The 27,847-nt window shown below is 55.5% G+C and overlaps 2 protein-coding genes across 8 annotated transcripts in view; one reads left to right on the top strand and one right to left on the bottom strand.

The window, feature by feature from the left end:
- ARNT (aryl hydrocarbon receptor nuclear translocator) overlaps positions 1-27,847 on the top strand; it is an 87,721-nt gene that overhangs the window by 29,628 nt on the left and 30,246 nt on the right. The gene's annotated exons all lie outside the window — the stretch shown is intronic.
- SETDB1 (SET domain bifurcated histone lysine methyltransferase 1) lies at positions 711-27,847 on the bottom strand. 6 transcript variants are annotated; one of them, XM_054050820.1, is made up of 25 exons: positions 27,707-27,847; positions 26,203-26,591; positions 23,161-23,242; positions 20,974-21,264; positions 20,474-20,646; positions 19,954-19,991; positions 19,755-19,854; positions 19,205-19,366; positions 18,313-18,511; positions 15,325-15,398; positions 14,759-14,949; positions 13,793-13,922; positions 13,281-13,419; positions 12,446-12,934; positions 10,755-10,913; positions 9,494-10,096; positions 9,156-9,272; positions 8,265-8,434; positions 6,271-6,881; positions 5,657-5,685; positions 5,247-5,379; positions 3,966-4,131; positions 3,307-3,518; positions 2,027-2,115; positions 711-1,175 (listed from the first exon to the last, which is right to left on the bottom strand). In XM_054050820.1, exons 4-25 carry the CDS (start codon positions 21,183-21,185, stop codon positions 1,058-1,060), a joined length of 4,314 nt encoding a protein of 1,437 aa, XP_053906795.1. In that variant the 5' UTR covers positions 21,186-21,264; positions 23,161-23,242; positions 26,203-26,591; positions 27,707-27,847; the 3' UTR covers positions 711-1,057. The 6 variants fall into 6 exon arrangements, with proteins under 6 accessions (XP_053906795.1, XP_053906793.1, XP_053906796.1 ...); XM_054050818.1 differs by having other exon boundaries at positions 20,974-21,190; XM_054050821.1 differs by having other exon boundaries at positions 6,286-6,881; positions 20,974-21,190.

Raw genomic sequence — 27,847 nt, 5'->3', positions numbered from 1 at the left:
GCTGGGTTGGTGCGGCTCCAGGCGCGGACGCCGGCGCTGCGCAGGTCTCCCCCTCGCAGGTGCCCAAGTTCGGGTCGGTTTTGATGGAGTCGGGGTCAAGGTCTGAGTGCAGCGCAGGATCCTGAGCCAAACTGCGGCTGTGGTTCTGCTTTAGGGCACCGGGAGAAGGCAAACGGCATCAAACCTGTTCCCGGGCAAGAACGGTTCACTCACTGACTCCTTAATTTAATGAGCGGAGGCGTTAATGAGTTTTTGTTCCGCCACAAGGCAGGGAAGGCGCTGCCCTCCCCGTGCCCGGTATAACCCGTCCGGGCTCAACAGCTTCCTGTGCGCCCCAAGGAAAAAGAAAGGGGTTAAATCCTGCTCTTTCGGGGCTTTTCACTGGAGCAAAAGCTCAGGGCTATTTCATTTTTTCATATTAAAAATGTCCTTTATTGGGTTTGATTTCTAAAAAGATTCTCGACAGCCACTCCATCACCGCTGAAGACAGAGGCCTTTTGTTTTCCCCCCCCTCCCCGCTTCAGTTCATGTCACAGCTCTAAATCCAACCTGGTTTGCTCTTCCCAGGCTTCTCTCTGCCAGTCCCGCTCCCTCTCCCAGCCCTGTCCCGAGGCCGCAGGAAGGGCAGCAGCTCAGTCCCAAGCGGGAAAGTGCTTCCCTGGAGTGCTGGGGAAGGAAAACCATCGGCAACACCGGTGTGAGCTGCAACCGTCTGGGGCTTCGGTGTGGTGGGAGAGAGCGGTCGCAGCAGCTCAGGGCGGTGCCGGCAGGAAAGCGGCACCGAGGGAGCAATCGGCCCCTCGTGGGGTGACCGCAGCGCCTGGGATGGGGCAGAGCAAAACCCCCTCAAGAAGGGAGTTTGGGCATCGCCCCCCCCGGCAGCGGTTCCGTCCGTCTGCCGCTGTGGGGTTCAAGTGAAGAGGAGAAATTCAAGTGAAGGGGAGAACGCAAAGCCTCTGCCTTCGTAATCGGTGCTTGAGAAGGAGCTTTACCCTCCCCAAAAGCTGTGTCAGCACCAGTCCTGCGGCCGAGAGCTGCAGCAGGAGCGCGGCCGGGCTCACAGCAGCCGCCCGCGGCACTTGACGGCTCCGCAGCAGCACAGCAGCTCTTTGCCTTCCACGCTGCCCACTTCGTAGTTGTAATCCCACGTCAGCTCTGTGCCGGCGCGTATCCTCCTGGAAGGGGATAAAAAGAAGCACGGGTTGGGAGAAGATGATGTTCCCTCAAGGAGGATGAACTGCACCTCCGGCTCGCAGAGAGCAGCACGGTCGGTACAGACAGGGGCAGGGGGGGAAGCAGCCAGCGTGGCCGCTCTGGGCTCTGCCGGGAGCAAAGGGACAAAGTTCCCTGATGAATCACTCCCATGGGGCTTCGCAGAGGAGACTGGCGGTGCCTGAGGCACGTGGCAGGAATTCACCACCGCCTGCAAGGTCTGCAGCTCAAATAAGGCAGAGAGAGGCTGCTCAGTGCTTAACTCTCCCCTTCTGGAAGGTCTATAACTAACGTGAGCTGCACCAGGATCACCCTCGCAGGAAGAGACGCCCAAATCCAACTCATTTCCAAGCTTCTTCCCGCTCAGGATGGTGTGAAACAGGCTAAGAGAGTTGGGGTTGTTGAGCCTGGAGAAGAGAAGGCTCCGAGGAGACCTTAAGAGCAGCTTCCAGGGCTGAAAGGGGCTCCAGGAGAGCTGGGGAGGGGCTCTGGATCAGGGAGTGGATGAGGGGAACGGTTTTGAGCTGGAAGAGGGGAGACTGAGATGAGATCTTAGGGAGAAATGATTTGCTATGAGGGTGGGGAGGCTCTGGAACAGGTTGCCCCATCCCTGGAGGGGTTCCAGGCCAGGTTGGATGGCGCTTGGAGCCCCTGATCCCGTGGGAGGTGTCCCTGCACATGGCATGGGTGGGAATGGATGGGCTTTGAGGCTCCTTCCAAGCCAAACCATTCCATGACTCTGTGAAAGTGAGGACACCGGGAGCAGGAGACACCCGTGAACCGTCAGCCCTTCCCCACGTGGGCCGCGACTCACTTGCTGGCGAAGAAGGCGACCCATGGGAAGCGGAGATCATGCGTGTCCACAAAAACGTTCTGCACGAAGAGGTTGGGACTGCAGCTATGCTGGAAAGGGAGTGAGGACAAACACCGTGAGCGAGTTCCTGCCGCGGGAGGGATGCAAACCAGCCAGCAGTAAACACCAGCCTTTAGAAATAGCAGCGTTCCCGATTTGTCCGCTGCATCCAGCGGGAGCCTGCTGGAACAGGCCACGCTCCCTCCCCGCCTGCACAACCAGAGATGAGTCATAAGATCCGCGCTCGCAAAGGTAACGGTCGCTGGAAGCACGAGCTCGGCCACCCGGCCTGCCACGCGGCACGGGGTCAGCGCAGCCGCCCTGTTCCGCGCCGGGGGGTCAACGCGGCGCAGTGCCGGGTCCTGCTCTGGGCCCACAACACCGCTCCAGGCTTGGGGAAGAGCTGCCTGTTGGAAAAGGCCTCGGAGGTGCTGGGCAACGGCGACTGAACACGAAGCAACAGTGGCCCAAGTGGCCAAGAAGGCCACCAGCAGCCTGGCTGGGATCAGCCACGGGGTGGCCAGCAGGAGCCGGGATGGGATCGTCCCCCTGGACTCGGTGCTGGTGAGGCCAAACCTTGAATCTTGGGTTCAGTTCTGCGCCCCTCACTGCAAGAATGACCTCGAGGGACTGGAGTGTGTCCGGAGAAACAGGAGCTGGGAAGGGGCTGGAGAACAGGGGTTGTGGAGCAGTGAGGGCTCTGGGGGGGTTTATTCTGGAGAAGCGGAGGCTGAGGGGAGACCTCATCGCTCTGCGCAGCTCCCAGAAGGAGACTGGAGCCAGGCCAGGGTCGGGCTCTGCTCTCAAAGAATAAGCGATGGGATGAGAGGAAACGGCCTCAAGTTGTGCCTGGGAAAGGTTAGATCGGATATTGGGAAAGATTCCTTCATGGAGAGGGTTCTCAAGCCCTGGCCGAGGCTGCCCAGGGCAGTTCCCAGCCCTGCAGGGGTTGGAAAGCCGTGTGGCCATGGTGCTCATGGACACGGTTCCGCGGTGGGGTTGGCAGAGTTGGGTTTATCGTTGGACTCGATGAGCTTAAAGGTCTTTCCCAACTTGAACGACTCCGAGAATCTGTGATCACCCTTCCCATCCTGCTCTTTCCCCTGCTTTTCCTACCGTATTTATCTAGTCCTGGGGAACAACGGCCCCACCAAAAGGACAGCCCCCCGCGATGGGTCCCTCTCCTTTCCCAGCCGCCCAGTAACGTTGCCCGTCCACCCCGTGGCGCGAGCAAGACTCACGTTGAGGTACCGGCCCAGGTTCCCTTCCAGTTTGGCATCGATGATGTAACAGGACTCCTCTCCGTCGTAGAACTGGCGGGTGGTTCTGCGGTCGGGCGCGCTCTCGCCCTTCTCGGCCGATGCCAAGTTGGTGGATTTGATGGCGATGCCGTGAGTGGATTTGAGGGCAAAGCCGCGGGTGGATTTCACCGCCACTTGCCTCTTCACCGCACCTGCACGACAGGAGCAAACGCTGCCGTTTCCTCTCAATCTTCTGGAAGCGGAACCCCAAGGCGTGCTGCTGGCCCAAGACGTTCTTTGCTTTCACAAACTCCCTCGGGATGCAGCTCAGATCTACACCACCACCCTGGAAGGCTCCTGGGAAGTTCCCCACTTCTCCGCTTGACCCAGCGGATCAGGAGACCTTCCAACAAGGACCCTCACGGCTGCTTTCTCTTGGATATCCACCGGTATCCAGTACTCGAGGACCAGGGTTTGCAGTTCCAGCTCCAACACCACACAGGGAAGCTTCCCAAAGCTCAGAGGTGTGTGGAGCAGGATGTTCCATGCTCCCAGCTGCGTCCTCACCAGCCCTTCCTGGGGGCTCCTGGCCAGAACTTCTTGCTGAACCTCCACTTCCCACCCTTTTACCCTTGTTCCTCCCCCAGCAGTTTCCTCACCTGAGCCGGACAAGGAGTTTTTCTTGTCGTCACCTTCCTCTTCGTCAGAGCCTGAGGAGATGGTCTGGATGTCATCGCTGTCGTTGGTGGTGCCCGGGGCCTGTCCTCCCGCCGCCTGCCCGTTCTCGCCCTCACTGTCCGTGCTGCTCGACAGGGTCAGCACGTCCTGCAGAACGGCAGTAACAGCTCAGCTTAGGGGAACGCACGGCTCCATCGCTTTCCGAACAACCTCCCTGGCTCCCTTTTTCCCTCCACTGCACTTCACAGAGGACTCCTGTTCCCTCAGAAGCCCTTTTGAAGCGGACGCTGCCAATCAGAGTTGGAATGGGATGAAAACCCCACCTCACAGCAGCAGCACTTCGGGGTCTGGTTGGTCCTGCAGCACCTTGGGGTGCTCTGGGTTTAGCAGGAAGGGAGAAGACCCCAAAAACCACAGATCATCCTCAGGAGAGCTGGGGTTGTTCAGCCTGGAGAAGAAAATGCTCAGGTCTAAGGCCTCCACCTTAGAGCAGCTTCCAGTGCAGGAAGGGGCTCCAGGAGAGCTGGGGAGCGGCTCTGGATCAGGGGGTGCAGGGAGAGGAGAAGGGAACGGCTTTGAGCTGTGAGAGGGGAGATTGAGATGAGATCTTGGGGAGAAATGTTTTGCTGCGAGGGTGGGGAGGCCCTGGCCCAGGTTGCCCAGAGCAGTGGTGGTGCCCCATCCCTGGAGGGGTTCCAGGCGAGGTTGGATGGGGCTTGGAGCCCCTGATCCAGTAGGAGGTGTCCCTGCCCATGGTTGGAACTGGATGGGCTTTGAGGTGCCTTCCAACCCAACCCATTCCATGATTCCATGATTCTACAGCTTCCTTGGCCCAGCTCTGCTGAGGGATGGGTTCCCGGTATACAAACCAAAGTGCTACATCCCGTTATGACATACGGCCTTGTTGCCCTCTGTTTTTGGCCTTTCATAGACTCACCAGGTTGGAAAGGACCCACTGGATCGAGTCCAACCATTCCCAACACTCCCTTAAACCATGTCCCTCAGCACTTCATCCACCCGTTCCTTAAACACCTCCAGGGAAGGCGACTCGAACCCAAGGACAGACCCCCATCGCCTGAAGAAAATCAGCATCACCCCCCCAGGAAATGACCGCTATGAACGCCCACAGCCCAACTGGGACTGAAAGCAGAAACAACCTAAAGTCAAGTTCATGGTCTTCATCCAACCATTGATTCTAGAGCGAAGGCAGAGCCAGGCCCACCCCTTCCAGCCTGTGTCCGAAGGCCGGGATCACCGCTTACGTCGGTGGTGGGCTGCGGCGTGAGGGACTGCCGCCTGCTCTGCAGCAGGGCCGTCTTGCTCGTTGGCCTCCGGATCCCATCCAGTTTGGGAGGGCTTGGGTTGTAGCCGTACATCCTGCCCAACTCGCTGAGCCTACGGGGTGAGGAGAAAAGCACGTCACACTTGAGTCTCTGTGGTTCGGGCTGAGACAAGAGCGGCGAAGGAAAGGCAAGAGCAGGACGAGCTGCCATCTCCAAGCGTTTCATTTGCCAGTGACACTAGGGCACAGCCCCCCACGCCCCCCCAAAGCTCTCCACTTATTCTGGGGTGGCATTAATGGAGTTAAGGGGCAGCCCCAGAGCTGCAGCCACACGTTGAGAGGCAAATTTGGAAATAAAGAAGCAAGAAAATACAATTTAAGGAACTTTACCCTGGAATTTTGGTTGAATCTTCAGGTTCCTGCAGAGGAGAGAAGCGCAGAAGATTAAAACCTCTCCCTTTTGGAGCGCTCTTCAGCCCCTGGGTGGAAACTCCGCGAACGCCAGCGTGGGTGCGAGGAGCTGGAAGTCCCCAGTGTGACACTCGGGTCAGCGCTGTGGGTTGTGAGCGCTAATCTCCCACTCTCCACCCTCCATACTCCCCAGTCTCACAGTTCCTGCTCTGGAGCAAGGGAAGGATAGGGCCCATGTCCACCTCCCTGCTGTCCCGGCCCTCTCCGAACCCTCCCCACACCCGTCGGGCGGGTGGCAGCTCCCGCTCTCTGGGCTGCAGAGCTGCGAGCTGCTCAGGGAGGGAGAGATGCTCAGCTTAGCAACTTCTTTGTAGGCTTTCGAGCCACAAATTCCCCCAGGATTGGGAAAGGCACCTCCCGACCCCACCAGAGCGGGACAAGGAGCATCACAGCCCACCCTGTCATGCTGCCTGGGGAGAGAATCTGTCTGAGCAAGAGCAGAGCCGAGGCACATCGCTGTGTCTCTGTTTCCTCATCCGTGCGCCCAAAGTGGGGGACAACCCTCATCTCCCACTCCCACAGCCCTCCCTTACATCTTTCTTTGACACCTTCGAATCTCCATCCAGGTCTCCCGGGGCAGAAGCAGAGCCTTTCTCACCAGGGAGCTCTGTTTTGCTGGCTTTGGCTTCACTACCTTCGCTCATCTTGAAGGAGGAGGTGCTGTCGTTATCCTGGAAGCCATCAGACATGCTGTTGGAGCTCAGCCACGAGGCCACTTTGTTCTTGGACGTCTCCTCTGACACTGGCAGCTTACAGGAGGTGGCCAGCGCCGTCTCTTCATGGCTGATCTGCCGGGTGAGCCCTGAGTCCTTGGAAGCTGTCTCCGACAACCCATTCTCCTTCTGGCCCCGGGTCTGCCGGCGCGTGGCATAGCTGCGCCAGACCAAGCTGGTGCTGAAGTCCTCATCCTTGCAGAAGTTGTCATCAGAGCTGTCCTCATTGGACTCTTCCTGCTCCTCGGTGCCCGTGTTTTCCTCCTCGTCATCCTTGAGGTCCACCCCGCTACTGTCAGAAGAGCATTTTGCGTCGCTCTCGTAGCCCTCCTTGAAGTTCTCCACGCTCTCAATGTGATCCAAGTTCGCAAAATATTCGTCGCCCATCTCCAAGCCCTCTTTGTCAGCAAAGTCATCCGTGAGGATCTTGCCTGGGAATAGAAAAGGAAGCGTGAGTTCTCCAGGGATGATATTCCTATCCTGTAAATTTTTACCTTCCCAGAGGCTCAGTGAGGAGCAAACAGGACCAAAACCACCTTATTCCAAAGCTGGGCCGGGAAAGGACAACGCGTTCCCCTGACACTCACGGTAACGGAAACCTGAAGCACACGGTTGATTTGGAGAGGGCCCTCACTAACATCCAAGCTTCCAACAAGGAAATCTCAAACCAGGAATTCACACAGGCTGACGGCCTTTCCCTCCGAAGGGAGAGAGGTGACGGTGCAGCACAGAAGCAACGTTGAGGGCAAAAAAAACAGAGCACCAGGACGCAGGCGTTGCCTGTGGTTAAGTTCCATTTCAGAGTTAACGCAACTGTGCTGCTCAACTTCTGCATTTTAACAGTGAGAGCTGCGCTTTCAGCTGCTGCTTCGCTGTAAACAGGAAGAAGGGACGTGTTGATTCATTCTCGGCGTGCAGAAACAGCGCTGGGGATGTGCTGATTCTCTCTTAAAGCCCAGAAACAGCGCTGGCGATGTGTTGATTCACCCTCAAAGCGCAGAAAGAGCACTGGGGATGTGTTGATTCACATTCAAAGTGCAGAAACAGCGCTGGGGATGTATTGATTCACCCTTAAAGCGCAGAAACAGCGCTGGAGATGTGCTGATTAAGTCTTAAAGCCCAGAAACAGCGCTGGGGATGTGTTGATTCACCCTCAAAGCCCAGAAAGAGCGCTGGGGATGTGTTGATTCACCCTCAAAGCCCAGAAAGAGCGCTGGGGATGTGTTGATTCACATTCAAAGTGCAGAAACAGCGCTGAGGATGTGTTGATTCACCCTTAAAGCGCAGAAACAGCGCTGGGGATGTGTTGATTAACTCTTAAAGCCCAGAAACAGCGCTGGGGATGTGTTGATTCACCCTCAAAGCGCAGACACAGCACTGGGGATGTGTCGATTCACCCTTGGCGTGCTGAAAAGGCACTGGGATCTGAGCACTTCTCTCGACCCCGGCACTGCAGCTGCAGTGGTTTCTGCAGCGCCTTGTTTCAAAGCTGGGCAAGGGAGGGGCACCAAGCAGGAAATCAAAGTGCTGCAAGTTCACCATGCAAGTTCTCACTTTCCTTTCCCGCTAAGTAGCTCAGGAGGAACTTCACACCCGTTCTGCAAGGCTTTGCGTTTTGCAATGAACAAAGCCAAGGCCTCAGGCTGAACACAACCACTTATTCCTCCCACCATAACCAAACCAAAGCAGATTCCTATCGGAATGCACGTGACCGCTCGAGAGCACTGGCTCAACAAAAAGGTTTTTCATTCACAGCACCTGCTTGAAAACTAAGAGGCTTCTTACCTGCGTGCTCAGCAGGGTGAGAACCTTACCTGCGTAGATGCAGACGAAAGAGCCTTTAGCAATGTCATCGAGGCAGCGAATGCCCCAGCCTTTGTTCTGTGTCTTGAATAACTGCAGCCGGACTTGGAGCCCATGCTGGACCAAGCGGTTGGTGCACATATTCACATTGCACTTGCACCTTCTGTTACACTCGTAAACTCTGAAAGAAAGGAGAACAATAAAATCCCCCCCTGATAAAGCAATATCTCAAAAGTCAGTGTGGTACCAGGAATGACACAAAGGGATTTATGGCAGCGACTTAAAGCTTAGCAGAGCAGTAAGAGCATTACCGCCAGGTACTGTGGTAATGCACAGCAACTCCGGGCCGTGCATTAGCAGATGACTCATTAGAGTCCAGAGGAGGCCAAGGAGATGATCCAAGGGCGGGGGCACCTCCTGTATGAGGCCAGGCTGGAGAGTTGGGGGTGTTCAGCCTGGAGAAGAGAAGGCTTTGGGAAGACCTTAGAGCAGCTTCCAGTGCTGAAAGGGGCTCCAGGAGAGCTGCGGAGGGGCTCTGGATCAGGGAGTGCAGGGAGAGGACGAGGGGAACGGTTTTGAGCTGGAAGAAGGGAGATTGAGGTGAGATCTTAGGGAGAAATGTTTTGCTGTGAGGGTGGGGAGGCCCTGGAACAGGTTGTCCAGAGCAGTGGTGGCTGCCCCATCCCTGGAGGAGTTCAAGGCCAGGTTGGACTGGTTGGACAGGGGTGGGACTGGATGGGCTGTGAGGTCCCTTCCCACCCAAACCATTCCATGATTGAACCAAGAAGAGAGGCGTTTTCAGTGTTTGCACTCAGTGCTGGGAAATACCGCCTCTCTGACAGCCGCGGAGGGAGGTGTACGGGGCTGGCGTTCGGGAGGACAGAAGAAGCGACTCTACTCACCCCGTTGGGAGGCATTCTTCCAGCCTTTTGTGCTGGTACCCTGCGTTGGGGTTGATCTGCCCTCCTGGGGTGCAGCCAGTCGCTTGCACCGTCAGCTGGTGGCAGGCACATTTCGATCTAGAGAGAGACACAAAACCACGCCCTAGTTTTAGATGCTGGGTTTTTTCAGGAAGGCAAAGAAATGCCGTCTTTTTCTTGTGAATATGCAAGACATAGGCACGCAGAGCTCAAACTGGAGCCAAACCTATGAGCCACCAGGACTCCAAGTCCAGAGCAGGTGACACCTCAGGCCGTGGCCTGCTCCCCCACCCTCCAAGCCCACACGAGGAGTCACCTACTTGTCTCTGCAGCCGTCTTTGCAGTCGCAGCCCACGAGGAAGTCTAAGCTGGTATTGATGTAAACCCCTTTTCCGGGGACGCGTTCCTTTCTGTAGGCCACCTGCGGCGGCGGGGTGTTGTCGATCTCATTGACGCAGGACAACGGCACATCCTCCCTGCCTTTGGTGATGTCTGCGATGTAGTAGTAGGGTTTGTAAGGCTGAAATTTGCGATCCACCAACACGTACGGGTCCAGGCAGAACATTTCCAGGAAAAGAAAATCGCAGTCTGTCTCAAAGAGGTAGCGCTCGATCTCCTGCATGGATCGCAGGCACAGCCCACACGGCGTCTTGTAGAGGACATGGAAGCCCATCTTGCGGTTAACGCGGCGGCGGGCTGTCATCCGTCGGAAGTCGTAGAGCAACGGGATGAGCAGCGGGTTCTTGCTGCGGTACTGGTCGCTGCGGATGGGGCGGACGCGGGACAGGCAAGTGTCGCTGCAGACGTGCGGTAGGTAGAAGAGTTTCTCCAGCGGGGCTCGGTACGAAGGTTCGTTGGGCACACGGTCCATCATCCCGTGGAAGGGCTGCACGGCGGCACCGCCTGCCTGGCTGCTGGAGAGCCTGGCACAGGGAAAGGGAAAGACTGAGCCATGGTGGAAGGCAGAGATTTCTCCACAGAGGGATGTGAAGCATCACAGAATCATGGAACCATGCAAAGGGTTGGCTTGGAAGGGACCTCAAAGCCCATCCAGACCCACCCTTGCCATGGGCAGGGACATCTCCCACTGGATCAGGGGCTCCAAGCTCCATCCAACCTGGCCTGGAACTCCTCCAGGGATGGGGCAGCCACCACTGCTCTGGACAACCTGGGTCAGGGCCTCCCCACCCTCACAGCAAAACATTTCTCCCTCAAATCCCATCTCAATCTCCCCTCTTGCAGCTCAAAACCATCCCCCTTGTCCTACCCCTGCCCTCTCTGATCCAGAGCCCCTCCCCAGCTTTTCTGGAGCCCCTTTCAGCACTGGAAAACTCAGAGGCTTTGGCCACGGTCCCACTGAGGTGAGCGATAGGAGACCCTCCAAACTGCAGCCAACAACGGAACATAACGAACATTGGCAGGGAGGGAGAACAAGGTAAGAGGGACACAAATACCCAGGACTGGATGAGCTGATGTCAGTCAACAAAATAAATCTCCAAACAACAAAATAAACCTCCAAACTTGCCCCAAGAGGCAGGGATGTTGCTGCGTTTGTCTCAAAGACGCCCGAGCCTGGCTTACCGCTGCTGCTGGGCTGCCCCAGTCCTTCCCGCAAGAGAGGGATCGCTTAGGACAGGCGAAGGAGGTGACGACTGCCCAGAGCCCGCAGAGCTGGGACAGAAGGAAGTGCTTTTCTTGGCCACTTGCTTTCTGGACTGGGCCAGTGGACTGTCGGAGCAGCTGCACAAGGGAAGAGGGGAGGCGATCTGTAAGGTGCATACACTCACCCGACCGGTAAGATTTAAGACAGACAGAGGCAGTCAAAATCATGCTTGGAAGTCAGCAATGGTGCCCCATCCTAGAGAAACCAAACAGGCTTTCCCCTTGTGAGCACGAAAATCAGCTCCTTTCTGACTCTTTGCACTACAGCGCTCTTGCAACAACTCCAACACAATGTCAAGAGCTCAGTTACGCTTAAACCAAACAAACTGCTGTTTATGTGGAGTGAGGGACTGTAATGAGGATACCCAGGGCCTTCATTTAGGAAGCCGGATAAACCAGAACATGAAGAAACCCCTGCAATAACAGAAGCAAGAGCTTCCAAAGGCTCAGGCGGAGCAACAGCACTGAGCAACAGTAGGAAAAAGTCGCACAGAGGACTCTCTTGTCTGTACCAACCCAGAAGATAAAATTGTATGAGGGAATGCAATAACATCAGTGAGAGAAGTGCCACCCGGGGCTCCCCGCCACCTCTGCAGCCCAACGCACATCGGGAAGGTGGGAGATGCCTTGAGGCCACCAGCCTCACCTCCTGAGGAAACAACAGTGGAGGATTTCAATCCACTTCCACCAATTAAAGAGATAACTACCGCAAACCAGCTTCTGTTTTTCCCAGAAGTGGATGGAGATAGTGAAGTTATCAGGGCAGAAAGGGAGGAGGCGGAGAGAGCCAGAGGGAGTGGCCATTTCAAACAAACATCTGCCTTGAAACAAGGTGTAGACATCCATTTGAAAATCCAAAAGCAACAGAAACTGTTCTGTTCACCGGCTTTAAGCAGCTCCCGCAGAAAAAGGTGAAAGTGAGAGAAGAGAGGGAAGAGAATGAGGCCTTCCTCGGAGTAAACAAACACCAGAGGGAAGAAACCTCCCCGTTTTTATAATCTAAACCCAATGTGTTTTTAACCAAACAGTATCTGTTGGGACAGCAGGGACATGGATATAGCATGTTGCCTTCGGCCACGGTTCAAAACTAGTTGTGTGTAAGCAGTTTACCGTTAGCGTCTGCTTCTGCTGGATCTGAAAACAAGATCTAAAGTCAAAGGCTCTGCGGGGAGATAAAAAACCCCATTTCTGGTTGCCACTGCAAGGACCGTTAATTAGAAAAGGAGCTATCTGGCAGCCAACAGGCCAGCGTTATCATCTTTGTGCTATTGCACATCCTTCCCACACCCTCAGCAGCTCCAGGTGCCCCAGCGTGAGGGTGACAGCGCAGCTCTTCTGCTGCTCACAGGTGGGGCCTTTGGCCAACAGTGCTGCGTTCCCCGCGCTGCAGCGGAGCTCTGTCAGCATCGGCCTCTTCTTAGTTATGAAAGAGATGAGGAACAAGGCCGTTACGGCTCTGATTCTCAAGTCTTGATGAGAATGGCACGGAAAGAGCATTTCCAAGTTAGCTCCCACATCCAAGGTCCTATTGCTGGAACCTGGAGAGGAACCCTCTCCGGAACAGGAAGCTGGGGGCAGGCAGGGATTCTTAAAGACACTATTTCACCTACGAAGCGTAAAGATTCACTTGCTGCACGGGTTCCATACAGCTGGGACATCTCCTCTTTCCCTTCTGCCCATGCAGCACGGCGCAGTCGCAGCAGAAGACATGCTGGCAGGGGGCCAGGCGTCCATAAACTCGGATAGGAAATCCACAGTGGTGACAAAAATGAACGGGGACAGCATCTCTCTCCCCTTCAAAGTTATTAAAGTCCCAGAGCACGTTCTCAGGTGCCCTGGCGTTCTCCAAAATGCTCCCTTCACCACGAGGCTGGGTTCCTCCTTCATCCAGGCCTCCTTCGGCACTGGCCTGCGCCTCCAAGAACATCCCACTTGGGCCCGGGGCAGGAGGCACGTGTGCAACTCGGCCGTGGCTTAGGTTTGGTCCGTGACAACCCAGACCAACCAGAAATCCCGAGTTCTCGGTGCCTTGTAAGTCACTGAGGTCTGCGAGCAGGTCAGTCCAAGTGGAGGGATACAAGGCAGCCGGGGGCCAGTGCCTGGATCGTGACACGAGGGAGCAATTCAGATTTTCAGAAGAGAAGGAGCAAATGTTCTAAACTGGAAATACATTAAGTGCGAAGCTTTAGCCCTGAGTAAACATTTGGCTCAGGGTGCTGGGCTGTCAACTCTCCCGCCCCCAAATACTCATCCAGCAGCCTTGCTTCCTAGTTTTCCCCAGCCACATGACTAAAACTGCTTTGGGTAACCAGGAAACAAGCCCAGTCACGGAGGAAACCTGAGGATTCCTCTACACGGAAAAAGTGGTGCCTGAAAGAGCTGAGCGCTGGAGAAGAAAGGCAGAGGAGGCAGCGGTAGAAGTGGAGAACTGACTCCAGTACTTACTCCATCTCAGCAGGCTGCGGAGAAACGGGCTGCGCTGCCAGCGAGGCCGCCTGCATTTGCTCTAAAGGCTTGTACTGGGTGCCAGCACCCGTTAAATCTTGCGTGTATTGGACTACGGGCCCTTTGCTCCTGACAGCGCCTGGTGGGGATGGAGGAAAAGCAAAGCATCAACAAGAAAAGTCGCTACCGTCAACCAAAGCTGTTGCACTAGCCAAAAAATATTGATTTAGTTGCCATAAGGCAAGCCAAAACGAAGCATTTACAATCAATACCAGGCCACTGGGTGTGAGAGTCACAGCCCATCACGCCAAACACATTCAGGCCACTTTACACATCCGCAGTCTGGTTTTGCGGCATCTTTATGCCGGGAGAAAAAAAAAGCCCACTGTAAATATTAAAGACCTCCAGGAGCTCTGCTAGAAAAAAAACTCACCCAAAGCAACCCCAACCCCAATCCAACCCTGCCAACCCCCCATTCCCGGATACCAGATAAAGCGGAAGGTGCCACACACCAACGTTGGGACGAGTCCTTGCTTGTCCGCTTTGCTTCTTCTCTTGGGTGGAAGCTGTGGAAGTTTTCATGTTGAACATGGGCTCGAGGCGTGTGGAACCCCGGTAAATCCACTCGGAGCGTTTGTCATCCTGCAGCAAGGAGGAAAACAACACTCACAGCACCTCCGGCAAGAGCTTCCAGAGGCACAGAACAGGCCTGGGAGACAGAAAGCAGTGGAATGGGATGGAAAGGAGGCAAAACTTTGACCTGAAGGCTCTTGAAAAGCCAGGCAGCCAAGAGGGGACAAAGGCCATAACCCACCACATCCCGGGGAACACTGAGTGCAAACCAGATCTAGAAAGAGAGTCTGTACCAAGACCCCAGACTCCAAACACAATTCTATTCTCAGCCCAACATCTAACAAGGTGCTGTTGGAGAAATCAGACTGCCACAGGAGAGCGGGAAGCTCCTCAGCACAAACCCAATCTGCTCCGCCACAGGGAGGTTGAATTTGCGAGGGCACAACATCTCCCCACGCCCAGCAGCTCGCATTGATCCGGGTGGGAAGGAAGCCGAGCATCTCTGCTCCATCTCTGCAATCTGTAGAATCTCAAGAAGCAGTGCATCACAGCTTCTGCTCAGTTTCTCTCCTGCTTCTCCAGCCAGCACTTGCATGTGTACAGAAAACATGAGTAGGTGTTTCCACTGAGAAAGGGATCAGGACAGAACATCTGCAGATGATGGATTTTGTTTCTCACTTGTCTTTATGTCTGACACATAAAATGCTTTAAAAGGCTTTTGAAGCACTAATCACGAGTCATCTTCCCATCAACGCTCAGCAGAAATGGACAGTCTATCTATTAAGACCTCCTCACGCCAGGAACTTGTCTGCCATCAGCAGGGAAACTGGGCTTAACCAGCTCCCCCCTCAACTCAAACTGAAGGCCACCTTCCCCCTCTGATGGGAGAAGGTAAGTTGTCCTACCAGGAAAAGGATTTTGACCAGACTGCCATCCACTTCTTCCACTCTGGATTTCCACCAAGTCCCTTCCCACTCCGTTTTGATCAGCTGGCCGGTCTTCAGCAGCACCATGGGGCGGTTGGGGTAGGCTGTGATGTACTCCTCGATGAAATCACGAGAGGAGACATCATCGATGTCTTCCCAGGTCTTTTGCACTGTTTGGAAAGGGATGGATGGGGAAAAGGGGGAAGAGGAGGAAAGATTCTTATGAAGGGAACCCATAATTCCTTTTTTAAAGAGATCTCAGATGGGTTTTTACGCAAGAACAAGCAGGCAGCAGTCCCGAGTGGCTGGATTTTTGGCAGCGGGGCATCCAGCCACGTTAATGCAGAGCGCAAGGTATCACAGCACACTTTGTGACAGGAATAAACCACAACCCCCTCCAGCTTCATCGCCAAACGACTACAGACACAGCACCACAGGGGATGTGCAGTTTGTCCCCGTCCTTTTGAGCCCAGGCTCCTGCATCCACCCCAAGGAGCTCCATACCATTTCAGAGTTGGGACAGAGGAGAGGCAGAGAGCACTCACGTGGCCGGCAGACTGGGTAGAGCTCCCACTCCTTGACATAGGAAGCATAGCCGTCATCAAAGAAGATCAGGAACCTGGAGAACAGCAGCGTTGGAATTAGAAACGTAGGTGAATAAAATGCAGCTTCACGTAGAATCATGGAATGGGTTGGGTTGGAAGGGACCCCAAAGCCCATCCAGTGCCACCCCTGCTATGGACAGGGACACCTCCCACTGGATCAGGGGCTCCAAGCCCCATCCAACCTGGCCTGGAACGCCTCCAGGGATGGGGCAGCCACCACTGCTCTGGACAACCTGGGCCAGGGCCTCCCCACCCTCACAGCAAATTATTCTCCCCAAGATCTCACCTCAATCTCCCCTCTTGCAGCTCAAAACCGTTCCCCTCGTCCACTCCCTGCACCCCCTGATCCAGAGCCCCTCTGCAGCTCTCCTGGAGCCCCTTTCAGCACTGGAAGCTGCTCTAAGGTCTCCCGACAGCCTTCTTTTCTCCATGTTCAACAACCCCAACTCTCCAGCCTGTCCTCATACAGGAGGTGCTCCAGCCTTTGGATCATCTCCGTGGCCTCCTCTGGACTTGCTGCAAGAGATCCATGTCTCTCCTGTGCTGAGGACTCTAGAACTGGCCACAGGCTCCAGCTGGGGTCTCACCAGAGAATCCCCCCCTCGCCCTGCTGGTCCCACGGCGCTGGAGGCAGGCCAGGACATTGTTGGTTTCTGGGCTCTGAGCCCACATTGCTGGCTCGTATGAAGCTTCTGACCCACCAGCACCCCAAGTCCTTCTCCTAAGGGCTACTCCCTTATTCTCCATTCTCCGTCCAGTCTGGATTTGTGCTTGGGATTGCCCTGACCCTGGTGCAGGACCTTGCGCTTGGCCTTGCTGCACTTCCTAACGCTGACACAGCCCCAGCTCTCCAGCCTGTCCAGGTCCCTCTGGACAGCAGCCGTTCCCTCCAGCGTGTCAACCACGCCACACACTTGCTGAGGGCGCCCTCAATCCCACTGTCCACGTCTGCGACAAAGATATTAAACACCACCAGTCCAAACACTGACACCTACAGAATGCCACTCGTCCACCGGCCTCCACTTGGACATTGGGCCACCGACCATAAATCTTTTGAGTGCAACCATCCAGCCAACTTCTTATCCATCAAATGGTCCATGAAATCCACGTCTCTCCAGTTTAGAGAAAAGCCTGCGGTGTGCGACAGTGTCAAACGCTTCGCACAAGGCCAGGAGGATGGTGGCACTCACTCTTCCCTCATCCCACAACTTGGTAGCCCCGTTGTAGAAGGCATCCTATGATGGAAGTGGAGCAGCCCTCCTGTTCCGCCTGCCAATCTCTCATATCAGATATCAGTAACAAAGCGATCACGAGCTTTGCAGTACTGCCACTTCCCCCCGGCTCCCCTCAGCCCTAAACCATCCATCTGTGCTCCCAAAGCCAAAAGAAAAGCTGCTCAAAGGCTTCCCAGCAGCACAGCAAAGCCCTCTCTTCCCTCAGCTCCACATTCCCTCTGTGCCTCGGACAGGAGGTAAAGGAAAAGAAGGTTTCAATGCTCCCACTCTCTTTCTAGAGCCCTTGGGACAGCAGCAGAGGCTGCAAACTGTGACTCAAATGGTGCTGGGGACACCCCTGGGGCTCCACGTGCAGACGGGAGTCAAGCAGAGAGTTTTCAGCGCCTTTGGGGACCAGGAGCTGGGAAGGGGAGACCTTCAGGGCTGGGTACAACACATGCTTGGTGCTGTGTGACTGATTCAGGAGACGGAGCCACGCGAAGGTTGCACAGCCAGCCTAGCCAGGAGGAGCAAATCTGCACCACGACTAACAAAGACAGCTCATTTGCAGTCATTAAACATGGATCAGATAGAACCTGATGCCATCAGGCATTCATCCAGATCCACATTTGAAATAAATACGGTGATTATAACCTTTATGCAGCTCCTCAAAAAGACCACAAGCCCCAACCACAGTGTGGAGAAAGCCCTGCCCCTCATTTATACACAACCGAGCAGGTTGCTCTAGACCTGCTCTTTCTTCTCCCGAAGTGCTTTGGCAACGCTTCTGGCACAAGAGGCACCCAGGGCTCGGATTTCCCAGCACCGCGTTCGGCGCCCCGAGCAGCGCAGCCTCCCAGCGGTGCGATAACGTGAATACGTTACCAGATATAATTTCTGACTCAGGGCCATGAGTAACAGAGCGGAGGCTCCACCCAGCGCTATCAGAGATAAGAGAGACTGAAGAAACACTATTTCCACCTACGTCCATGGAAAGGGCAGGACAGAATTTAGCTCTCACAACAGCAAATGTATGAACACACCTTTGTTCATAGAACCATAGAATTGTTTGAGCTAGAAGTGACCTTAAAGATCATCTAATTCCAAACCTCTGCCGGATCAGGCTGCCCAAGGCTTCATCCAACCTGGCCTTGAACACCTCCAGGGATGGGGCAGCCACCACTGCTCTGGGCAACCTGTTCCTGTTCCTCATCACCCTCATAGTGAAGAAATTCATCCTCATGTCCAGTCTAGATCTGCCCATCCCCAATTTATAGCCATTCCCCCTCGTCCTATCACTCCAGGCCTTTATGAACAGCCCCTCCGCAGCTTTCCTGGAGCCCCTTCAGGTACTGGAAGGTCACTCTAAGGTCTCCTCGGAGCCTTCTCTTCTCCAGGCTGAACAACCCCAACTCTCTCAGTCTGTCCTTGGACGGGAGGTGCTCCAGCCCTCACATCATCATCCTTGGAGCCTCCTCTGGACCCGTTCCAACAGCTCCATCTCCTTCTTCTGTTGAGGATTCCAGAACTGGACACAATCCTCCAGATGAAGTCTCACCAGAGAGGAACAGAACGCTCTCCCTCGCCCCGCTGGCTGCGCTTTTTTGATGCAGCACAGAATACAGTTGGGCTTTGTTCCTTTCCTTTTTTCCCCAAAACCAAATCGAACAAAACCAAAGAGAGGGGGTGCGTGTCTGTGGAGGACAATTCATACCTGTCTTTATTCTTGATGTTTGGGGTTTCGGCCACGATGCCGGCGTACAGCCAGACCCGATCCCCGTCTTTGTATTTTGCCACAACCCTGCTGCCAACGTAGTGTTTCTCGGGCGAGGGGTGATAGTCATAAGCGATGTGATTGCCAGAAAGCAAACTCTTCCCTTTATCAAACTTCACTTTGTACTTCTTCCCAGTGCCTGAAAAACATTTCAACACATTAGAAGGACATTTCACCAGAGCTGGGAAGGGCCTGGAGTACAGGGGTTGTGGCATCGGTGAGGGCCCTGGGGCTATTTATCCTGGAGAAGAAGAGGCTGAGGGGAGACCCCATCGCTCTGCGCAGCTCCTGGAAAGGAGGTTGAAGCCAGGCAGGGGTCCTGGGCTCTGCTGCCAAGGAGCAAGCAATGCGATGAGAGGAACCGACCTCAAGTTGTGCCTGGGGAGGTTTAGGTTGGATATTGGGAAAGATTCCTTCATGGAAAGAGCTGTCAAGTCCTGGCAGAGGCTGCTCAGGGCACTGGGGGAGTCCTCACCCTGGAGAGGGTCACAAACCGTGTGGCCGTGGCACTTGGGGACAGGGTTCAGTCCCACGGTGGGTTGGGCTGACGGTTGGACTGGAGGAGCTTGGAAGGCTTTTCCAACTTCAATGATTCTATGATTCCAAGACACGTAAAAGCCCACACGTGATTTCACCCATGAAGTCCAACATCATAGAGCATTCTGATCCAAGTTATTTGAAAGCCTTTCAGAATGAATTTGGAAGGTAAAATATCACAGTGGATTTGTGCTGCTTTCACAGCTCTTCCCAGACAGCACGAGGAGGGGACCTGCTCCCAGCATTCCCCACCCAGAGCTCAGTGAAAGCCACGAGCACCAAACACGGGACGTACCAACCGTCCGGATTGCGATGAGAGTCCCTTTGTGCCATGTTTTGCTTCTCTTTTTGCCCAGGATCCTCATGCCAACGCTCAGATCCCCATCGCTGCTGAGGTCACTCCCAGGAGCTGCAGGGCCAGCGGACTGGGCAGGAACTCCCTGAAGGCTCTGTGCCTCTGCCCAAGGAATGACAATCAGAGGATAAGTCAGGATTGCCCAAATCTCTTACATGGGCAACTGCAGGAACGGCCATTTGAGGCAGGAGGCGTTTTTTAGCTTTCCATTTCCTCAGCCAGCCTAAAGCACCTCAGTTTTATTGGATGGAGTAACCAGTGGGTGAGGTTTAAACATCATTAAAAAGCTTTTACGTTATGGGAATGGCACCACTTGGGTTTGCTTTTGGAAAGGCCTTAAAGAGAAATAGGAATTGGGAATCTATATACCCTAACGGGTCTTTCCAGCAGGGAAAAAGAAGAGTTATTTTCTTTCTCTGGAAGAAAAACGATGGGTGTTGAGACTCCCGACATGCACACACGTTGCCCCTGGAAGCTCTCGCACGCTCACCTCTTTGTGCATCCCGGGCATTTGTTCTCTTGTTCACAGCATCCATGAATTTCTGAACGTCCTGGGCAGACCTCCTCATCGCAGCCATGGCTTCCCGCAGCTGAAGGGAAGAGAAAGAAAATAGGAAAAATGTTTTTGCACCGAATAAACTACATCCTAAGTGTTCCAGCCAAATCCCACTCCAGAGGAACCAACTCACCAGAGTCTGATCCTTTGCAACTCTGCGACTGCCATCACCTGCGTTGAAAGAGAAAAGAAGCGGTTTAAAACATCTTAGGGAGGAAGAAATCCGCCCTAGGTGTCACCAAAAGATGGGTGACCAGAGGAAAGTGTCCCTTCAACAGCCTCTCCATACCTGTCAAGAAATCCACATAAGGAGGGTTTTTACTGAGCCAGACACACGCCGTGCTGCGCAGGCAAAGTCCATGCAGGGCCAGCATTTCATGGGGACACTAATCAGGCAGGTGGGAAAAGGGAAAGGTCCCAGTTTGGGACTCCAGGAACCACAGAATAGTTACAGGCCCTGGCAGAGACTGCAAGCGATGACGTCCCTCGGAGAAGCCAACAGCCCTGCCTCCCTGATCCTCTCCTGGTCACAGCCCAGCACGGCTTACACCTAACTTTACGATATCCTTACTCTGATCCCCCTCTCTCCTATCTTCCTTCGGGGCACATTCAGATCTCCATCCCTCCCCTCAGTCCACAATGAGATACTGAACTGGTCTTCCAGCTCAAATCAACGCTCAAGACATCGTCGTCATCCTCGTCTGGGATCTCGATCACTTCTGTGGCTTTGGCAGCCAACTCCTCGTCCTCGGAACTGCTCTCCCGATACTGCAGGCCCAGCTTGGAGTACAGATCTATCACCAAGTGCTCGCATTTATCAATGTCTCTGGAGAAAAAAGAAAGGCAGAGACAGGAAAAGGCAAGGTGAGCCCAGCTGTGCGTCCCACGACACGGCAGCAAGAACCGGGAGCTGCCAGTTAAATACAGCCATGAGGCAGGGAGAGTGTTCATGAGAAGGATTAAGAGCCATGGGGGAATAATTTTAATTATCCCTCAACAGCCACACACTAATAAACCGATGCGGAATCACAACGTCAGTCAACAGCGAGGGAAATGGGCAGCACTCACGACACGGGGCTCTGCCAGCCCAGCTCCCCCTCCTCTTCTCCGAACGCCAATTCCAACACGGGGCTGGGATTCTGAGCTTGCTCACCTCGAAGCATCATCAAAGAGACGGTCAACGCGAGCCACCTCTTCTTCCTTCTGCTTCACACACTTCTCCAGCTCCTCCAGCTGCTGCTTCCTCTGCTTCACGCACTCGAACTTCTCCAGCTCTTTGTTGATGATTTCTTGGAGCTCCTCCATGGAGATTCCGAGCTCCTCCATCACTTCTTCCTGCAGCTCCTTGATCTCCTGTGAATCCATTTCTGCTGCAGACGACACCACAAAGAGGTGAGAAGGCGGTGCGACGCTGCTGCTGCACCTGGTTTGGCTTTTGTGTGGCCTTTATCACAGAATCAGGGAATGGTTTGGGTCGGAAGGGACCTCAAAGCCCATCCAGTCCCACCCTCTGCCACAGACAGGGACGTCTCCCACCACATCATGGACTTCAAGCCCTATCCAACGTGGCCTTGAACCCCTCCAGGGATGGGGCAGCCACCACTGCTTCGAACATCACAAGGCCCAGCCCTGACGGTGGTGCCTGCAGCCCCCAAGGTCCCCCCGGAGCTGGGCCTGGTGAGTTTCCAACTGGGCTCCATTATTTCACTTTATTCTGGAGTCCCCAGCACAGGAAGGACCTGGATCTCTTGCAGCGAGTCCAAAAGAGGCCATGGAGATGATCCAAAGGCTGGAGCACCTCCTGTATGAGGCCAGCCTGGAGAGTTTGGGTTGTTGAGCTTGGAGAAGGGAAGGTTCTTGGGAGACCTCAGAGCAACTTCCAGCACTGAAAGGGGCTCCAGAAGAGCTGGGGAGGGGCTCTGGATCAGGGAGTGCAGGGAGAGGACGAGGGGAACGGTTTTGAGCTGCAAGAGGGGAGATTGAGATGAGATCTTAGGGAGAAATGTTTTGCTGTGAGGGTGGGGAGGCCCTGGAACAGGTTGCCCAGAGCAGTGGTGGCTGCTCTATCCCTGGAGGGGTTCAAGGCCAGGTTGGATGGGGCTTGGAGCCCCTGATCCAGCGGGAGATGTCCCTGCCCTTGGCAGGGGTGGCACTGGATGGGCTTTGAGGTCCCTTCCAACCCAAATAATCTCATAGCTCCATGATTCTCACTTGACATCAACCAGAACCCTGAGATCCCATCCCTGGAGGGGTTCCAGGCCAGGTTGGATGAAGCTTGGAGCCCCTGATCCAGTGGGAGATGTCCCTGCCCATAGCAGGGGTGGCACTGGATGGGCTTTGGGGTCCCTTCCAACCCAAATCATTCCATAGTGCCATGATTTTCCCTGGCAGCACTCACAGGCACCTTCCCCCTTTCCCACCGTGCTCCCTGCTCTCACTTCTCCCTGCCTCTCCCTCTGTGTCCCCCCCATTTCTCTCCCCCCTCTCCAGCCCCATCCAGGCTCCCCTTTCCCACCCCAGACACGGCCCCACACACTTTCCTCCAGCCCCACGGATGCCAAGGCTCCCCGCAGCGCCCCTCCCAGTGCCTGCACAACTCCCACAGCCCCTTCTGTTCCCCCCTATTCTTCACAGCCCCCCAATTCCCCCTGCCCCACAGCCCTCTCTGTGCCCCCAATTCCCTTCCCATGCCCTCAATGCTCCCTGCCCCACAGACACCCCCCTGTGCCCCCCAGTTCCTCCTGCCCCACAGCTTTCTGGGTCCCAACCCCTCTTAGATCCCTCTAACTTCCCGTACCCAACCACCGCCTCTGAATCCCAACTCTCTCGCACAGCCCCCCAACTGCCCCCCAGTTCCCTCTGCCCCCACATCCCATCAGAGCCCCCCAGTTCCCTCTGCCCCCACATCTCATCAGAGCCCCCCAGTTCCCTCTGCCACCACATCCTATCAGAGCCCCCCAGTTCCCTCTGTCCCCACATCCCATCAGAGCCCCCCAGTTCCCTCTGCCACCACATCCTATCAGAGCCCCCCAGTTCCCTTTGCCCCCACATCCCATCAGAGCCCCCCAGTTCCCTTTGCCCCCACATCCCATCAGAGCCCCCAGTTCCCTCTGCCCCCACATCCCATCAGAGCCCCCCCTTTCCCACGCCCCCACATCCCATCAGAGCCCCCCAGTTCCCTCTGCCCCCACATCCCATCAGAGCCCCCCAGTTCCCTCTGCCCCCACATCCCATCAGAGCCCCCCAGTTCCCTCTGCCCCACGGCCCCCCTGTGCCCCCACACTCCCTCACAGCCAAGAGCCGCGAGTCGGCCATGGGACAAACGACGACCGTTACCTACCACGCACGGTGCTTTCTGTCCTGGAACTCAGTGGGGGCACTGGTTGTCCCCCAGCAGAATGCTCCAACACCAGGACGTTCTCCTAGAACGAGATGATATCCGACTTAAAGACAACCACAGCCATGAATACTGTGATGGTCCTCACCGTCAATCCCGAAACAGGAGAGACGTCAAACCATGACTGTTTACAGATCATTGAAGAGATATAATCATAGAATGGTTTGGTTGAAAAAGACCTTTGAGACCATCGAGTCCAACTGTATCTGTCCACTACTGACTCCTCTTCTCCAGGTGAAACAACCCCAGGTCCCTCACCGCTCCCACAACCCTTGTTCTCCAGCTCCTTCCCAGCTCCGTTCCCTTCTCTGGATACACTCCAGGACCTCAAGGTCTTTCTTAGAGTGAGGGGCCCAAAACTGAACCCAGGATTTGAGGTGTAGCCTCACCAGGACTGAGTGCAGAGAGAGAATCCCATCCCTGCTCCTGCTGGTCACACCGTTTCTGATCCAAGCCAAGATGCCGTTGGCCTTCTTGGCCACCTGGGTCACTGCTGGCTCATGTTCAGCTGCTGTCAATCAACACCCTCAGGTCCTTCTCTGCCAGGGACATTGCCAGGCGCTCTTCCCCAAGCCTGGAGCTGCATGGGATTGTTGTGGCCTAAGAGTGGGCCTCGGCCGTGTTGAACAACCCTGTTGGTGGTCGCATCCCATCGATCCGCCTATCCAGCCTCTACATTCCAGTTGGAGCAACCTTAGGAGCGAGCCCCTAGCAGAACCAGACGTTCACTGATGGGAACAGCTACGTACAAGATAGGAAATGGCTGGCAGGGCACGCAACGACCACTGGGAATGAGGGAATCGAAGCAAAACCACGCTTAGTCAACACCTGAGCTCAAAAGGCAGAAGAGCCCTGATGGCAACGTTGAAATGGGCTGAGAATAAGACAGGAAATACGGGGACAGACTCCAAATACGCCTTTGGAGTAGTGCGTGCTCACGGAGCTCTTTGGAAACAGAGGTTGCTGACAGCTCAGGGGTCCCCCATCAACCACGAGGAGCAAATTCTACAGTTGTTAACCTGATTGAGTTGAAGGTGTCCCTGCTCAACACAAGGGGGTTGAACTGGATGACCTTCATGGTCCAGTGTGGCCAGCAGGACGAGGGACGGGGAATTCTCTTGCTCTACTCCACTCCTGTGAGACCCCACCTGGAATATTGTGTCCAGTTCTGGGATCCCCAACATAAGAAGGACGTGGATCTGTTGGAACAGGTCCAAAGGAGGCCATGAAGATGATCCGAGGGCTAAAGCACCTCTGCTGTTAGGCCAGGCTGGGAGAGTTTGGGTTGTTCAGCCTAGAGAAGGCTCCGTGGAGACCTTAGAGAAGTTTCCAGTATGAAAAAAGGCTCCAGAAAAGCTGTGGATGGACTTTTTATAAGGACATGGAGTGACAGGATGAGAGAATGGCTTTAAATTGGAAGAAGATTTAGACTAGGCATTAGGAAGGAATTCTTCACAATGAGGGCGCAGAGGCCCTGGAACAGGTTGCCCAGAGCAGTGGTGGCTGCCCCATCCCTGGAGGGGTTCAAGGCCAGGTTGGATGGGGCTTTGGGGCCTCTGATCCAGTGGAAGGTGTCCCTGCCCATGGCATGGGTGGGTCTGGATGGGTTTTGAGGTCCCTTCCAACCCAAACCATTCCCTGATTCCATGATAAAGGCCACACAAAAGCCAAACTGAGCAGCAATCGCCTCACCAGGCGCAGCAGGGCAGGGGCTCTGCAGATCCTCCTGCCCTCCATCCATGGATCCAGCCTGGATCCCTCTGCAGATCCTCCTGCCCTCCATCCATGGATCCAGCCTGGATCCCTCTGCAGATCCTCCTGCCCTCCACCCATGGATCCAGCCTGGATCCCTCTGCAGATCCTCCTGCCCTCCATCCATGGATCCAGCCTGGATCCCTCTGCAGATGCTCCTGCCCTCCATCCAGGGATCCAGCCTGGATCCCTCTGCAGATCCTCCTGCACTCCATCCATGGATCCAGCCTGGATCCCTCTGCAGATCCTCCTGCCCTCCATCCATGGATCCAGCCTGGATCCCTCTGCAGATCCTCCTGCCTTCCATCCATGCATCCAGCCTGGATCCCTCTGCAGATCCTCCTGCCCTCCATCCATGGATCCAGCCTGGATCCCTCTGCAGATCCTCCTGCTCTCCATCCACGGATCCAGCCTGGATCCCTCTGCAGATCCTCCTGCCCTCCATCGATGGATCCAACCTGGATCCCTCTGCAGATCCTCCTGCCCTCCATCCATGGATCCAGCCTGGAGCAGAGGGGCAGAATCCCCTCCCTCCCTGCTGGCCGCGCTTCTCTTGATGCAGCCCAGGATGCGGTTGGTTTCTGGGCTGTGAGCGCACGTTGCTCATATCGAGCTTCTCCTCAATCACCCCCAAGTCCTTCTCCTCGGGGCTGCTCTCAATCACATCATCCCCCATGATAATAACCGCATGTACAAGGGGGGAAGAGAAAATTATTATTAGTTCTGGACGTACAATTAAAACGTGTGATTATTCTGCGAATTCTAATGAATTAACACATCATAATAAAAGAGAAAGTGGTTGAGGGGTCCGGCATGAACGAATGGCTTGGAATGATCGCCGAGCACCCAGCGCTGCAAAGGAACGCTTAATACACACACCGGTACTAAGGAATTTTTACCTATATTCCTGATTTTTGGTAACGCAGCCCCTCAACTCTCCCTGCCCCTCTGTGCTCACTCCTCACCTCAGAATTCCCATCCCCTCTGCCTCTCAGCCCCCTCCTGACCCAAATATCACCTGACGCTTGCTCCTCACTACCCCCCAATTCCCCCTGCCCCACAGTTCCCTGCATCCCCACGCTCCTCACGCCCTCCCAGCTCAAATTCCTCCTGCCCCACAGCTCCCCATGCTCCTCACATTGTAGGATTTGATTATTTTTCCTTTAAATTTGCTTTTTGAGTTCCCTCGTAGCGTGCCAGCAAGGTAGAAGCTGTCTGTATCGATTCACTTACCGGGTGCCAAACGGTTTGAGCTGAAGTCTTCAAACAAAACGAGTTGAGATCAAATCGCGAAGCCAGCACAGCCTCGTTGGGTTCGTCAACCACACCAGTTAGAGGGAGAGATGACCTGGTTTGCAGGCCGCGCGCGGAGACTTCAAAAGAACTTCCAGTTGGAAAAAGGACATCAAGGATTGTGCAAGACACCCAAGACCCTCGAAGACTCCCACCTCCAATAACTGGGCATGCGCAAGGAGGAGGAGATACATTATCGTTAGTCCTGGGAGCGTAAAGAACGGATGTGATTATTCCAGAGGTTCCGATGAATAGATGTTTTTAATAAAAGAAGAATCGGTTGAGGGGTCCAGCGTGAACGGCTTGGGATGATCGTCGCACATCCAGCGCTGCAAAGGAATGCCGGCTGCTTAATACACACACTGGTACTAATGAGGTTCTATGTTAATTCCTCATTTTCTGTGACACTTACAGCCCCACCAACTCTCCCTGCTTCACGGCCCCCTCTGCCCGCCCCAGACTCTTATCTCCCCTACCCCACAGCTTCCTCTGTGCTCCCCAAACCAATTCCTTCTGCCCCACAGTGCCCTATGCCCCCCTTCTCACAGTCCACCCCCATTCTCCCTGCCTCACAGCCCCCTCTGCCCCCCCTCAGACCAATTCCCCCTGCCCCTTATAGACCCCCAACTCCCTCCTGCTCTGCAGCCCCCTCTCATTTCTCCCTGCCTCTCTGTACCCCCCCAACCTGCTCCACAGCCCTCCCCACCCCTCACAACCCCCCAACTCCCTTTGCCTCACAGCACCCCCTGCCCCTCACAGACCACCAACTCCCCAAGCCCCACAGCCCCTTATGGCCCCCTGCCCCTCACAGGGCCCCAATTCCCTCCTGCTCCTCACAGCCCCCCGAATTCCCCCTGACCCACAGCCTCCCCCACTCCTCACAGCCTCCCCAATTCCTCCAGTCTCTCTGCCCCCCTAGACCCATTCCCCCTGCCCCACAGGGCCCCTACCCCCCACACAGGCCCCCAATTCCCTCCTGCCCTCCTGCTCCTCACAGCCCCCCAAATTCCCCCTGACCCACAGCCTCCCCCACTCCTCACAGCCTCCCCAATTCTTCCTGTCTCTCTGCCCCCCCAGACCAATTCCCCCTGCCCCACAAGGCCCCTACCCCCCACAGGCCCCCAATTCCTTCCTGCCCCGCAGCCCCCTCCCCAATTCTCCTTGCTCCTCTGTATCCCCAGCCCAGCTCCCTCTGCCCCACAGCCCATCCTGCCCCTCAACCCCCCTACTCCTCACAGTGCCCCCAATCCTCCTGGCCTCTCTGTATCCCCCAGACCGATTCCCTCTGCCCCCCAGTCCCCCGCTGCCTCTCACAGACCCTCAACTCTCCCTGACCCACAGCCTCCCAATCCTCCCGCATTCCACAGGGCCCCCTCCCCTCTCCTGCCCCCCCCGCCCCCTCTGTACCCCTCACAGCCGCCGCCCGCCCCCCGGCGGCACTCACCGAGGCCCCGGGCCCGCCACGACCTCGTTTGCCAGGGAGATGGAAGAGGAGAGGAGGAGCACTCCGGAACCTCCCTGGCGCCACTTCCGGTAACGCCCCTGCCTGGCGCCACGTCCGGTAACGCACCTGCCCGGCTCGGCG

This window comes from Cuculus canorus, chromosome 28 (genome assembly GCF_017976375.1).
Source record: "Cuculus canorus isolate bCucCan1 chromosome 28, bCucCan1.pri, whole genome shotgun sequence".
Taxonomy (NCBI): domain Eukaryota; kingdom Metazoa; phylum Chordata; class Aves; order Cuculiformes; family Cuculidae; genus Cuculus; species Cuculus canorus.
This window is presented reverse-complemented; position numbering and strand designations above follow the sequence as displayed.

What these genes read in the sequence shown, in the direction of transcription:
- SETDB1 (XM_054050820.1), bottom strand. Translation starts at nt 21,185, where the DNA reads ATGGATTCACAGGAGATCAAGGAGCTGCAGGAAGAAGTGATGGAGGAG. An exon ending in CATCGCAATCCGGACGGTTG is followed by an intron (nt 18,512 to 19,204) that starts GTACGTCCCGTG and finishes AATGTTTTTCAG; the next exon opens with GCACTGGGAAGAAGTACAAA. An exon ending in AAGGACTCGTCCCAACGTTG is followed by an intron (nt 13,420 to 13,792) that starts GTGTGTGGCACC and finishes CATCCCCACCAG; the next exon opens with GCGCTGTCAGGAGCAAAGGG.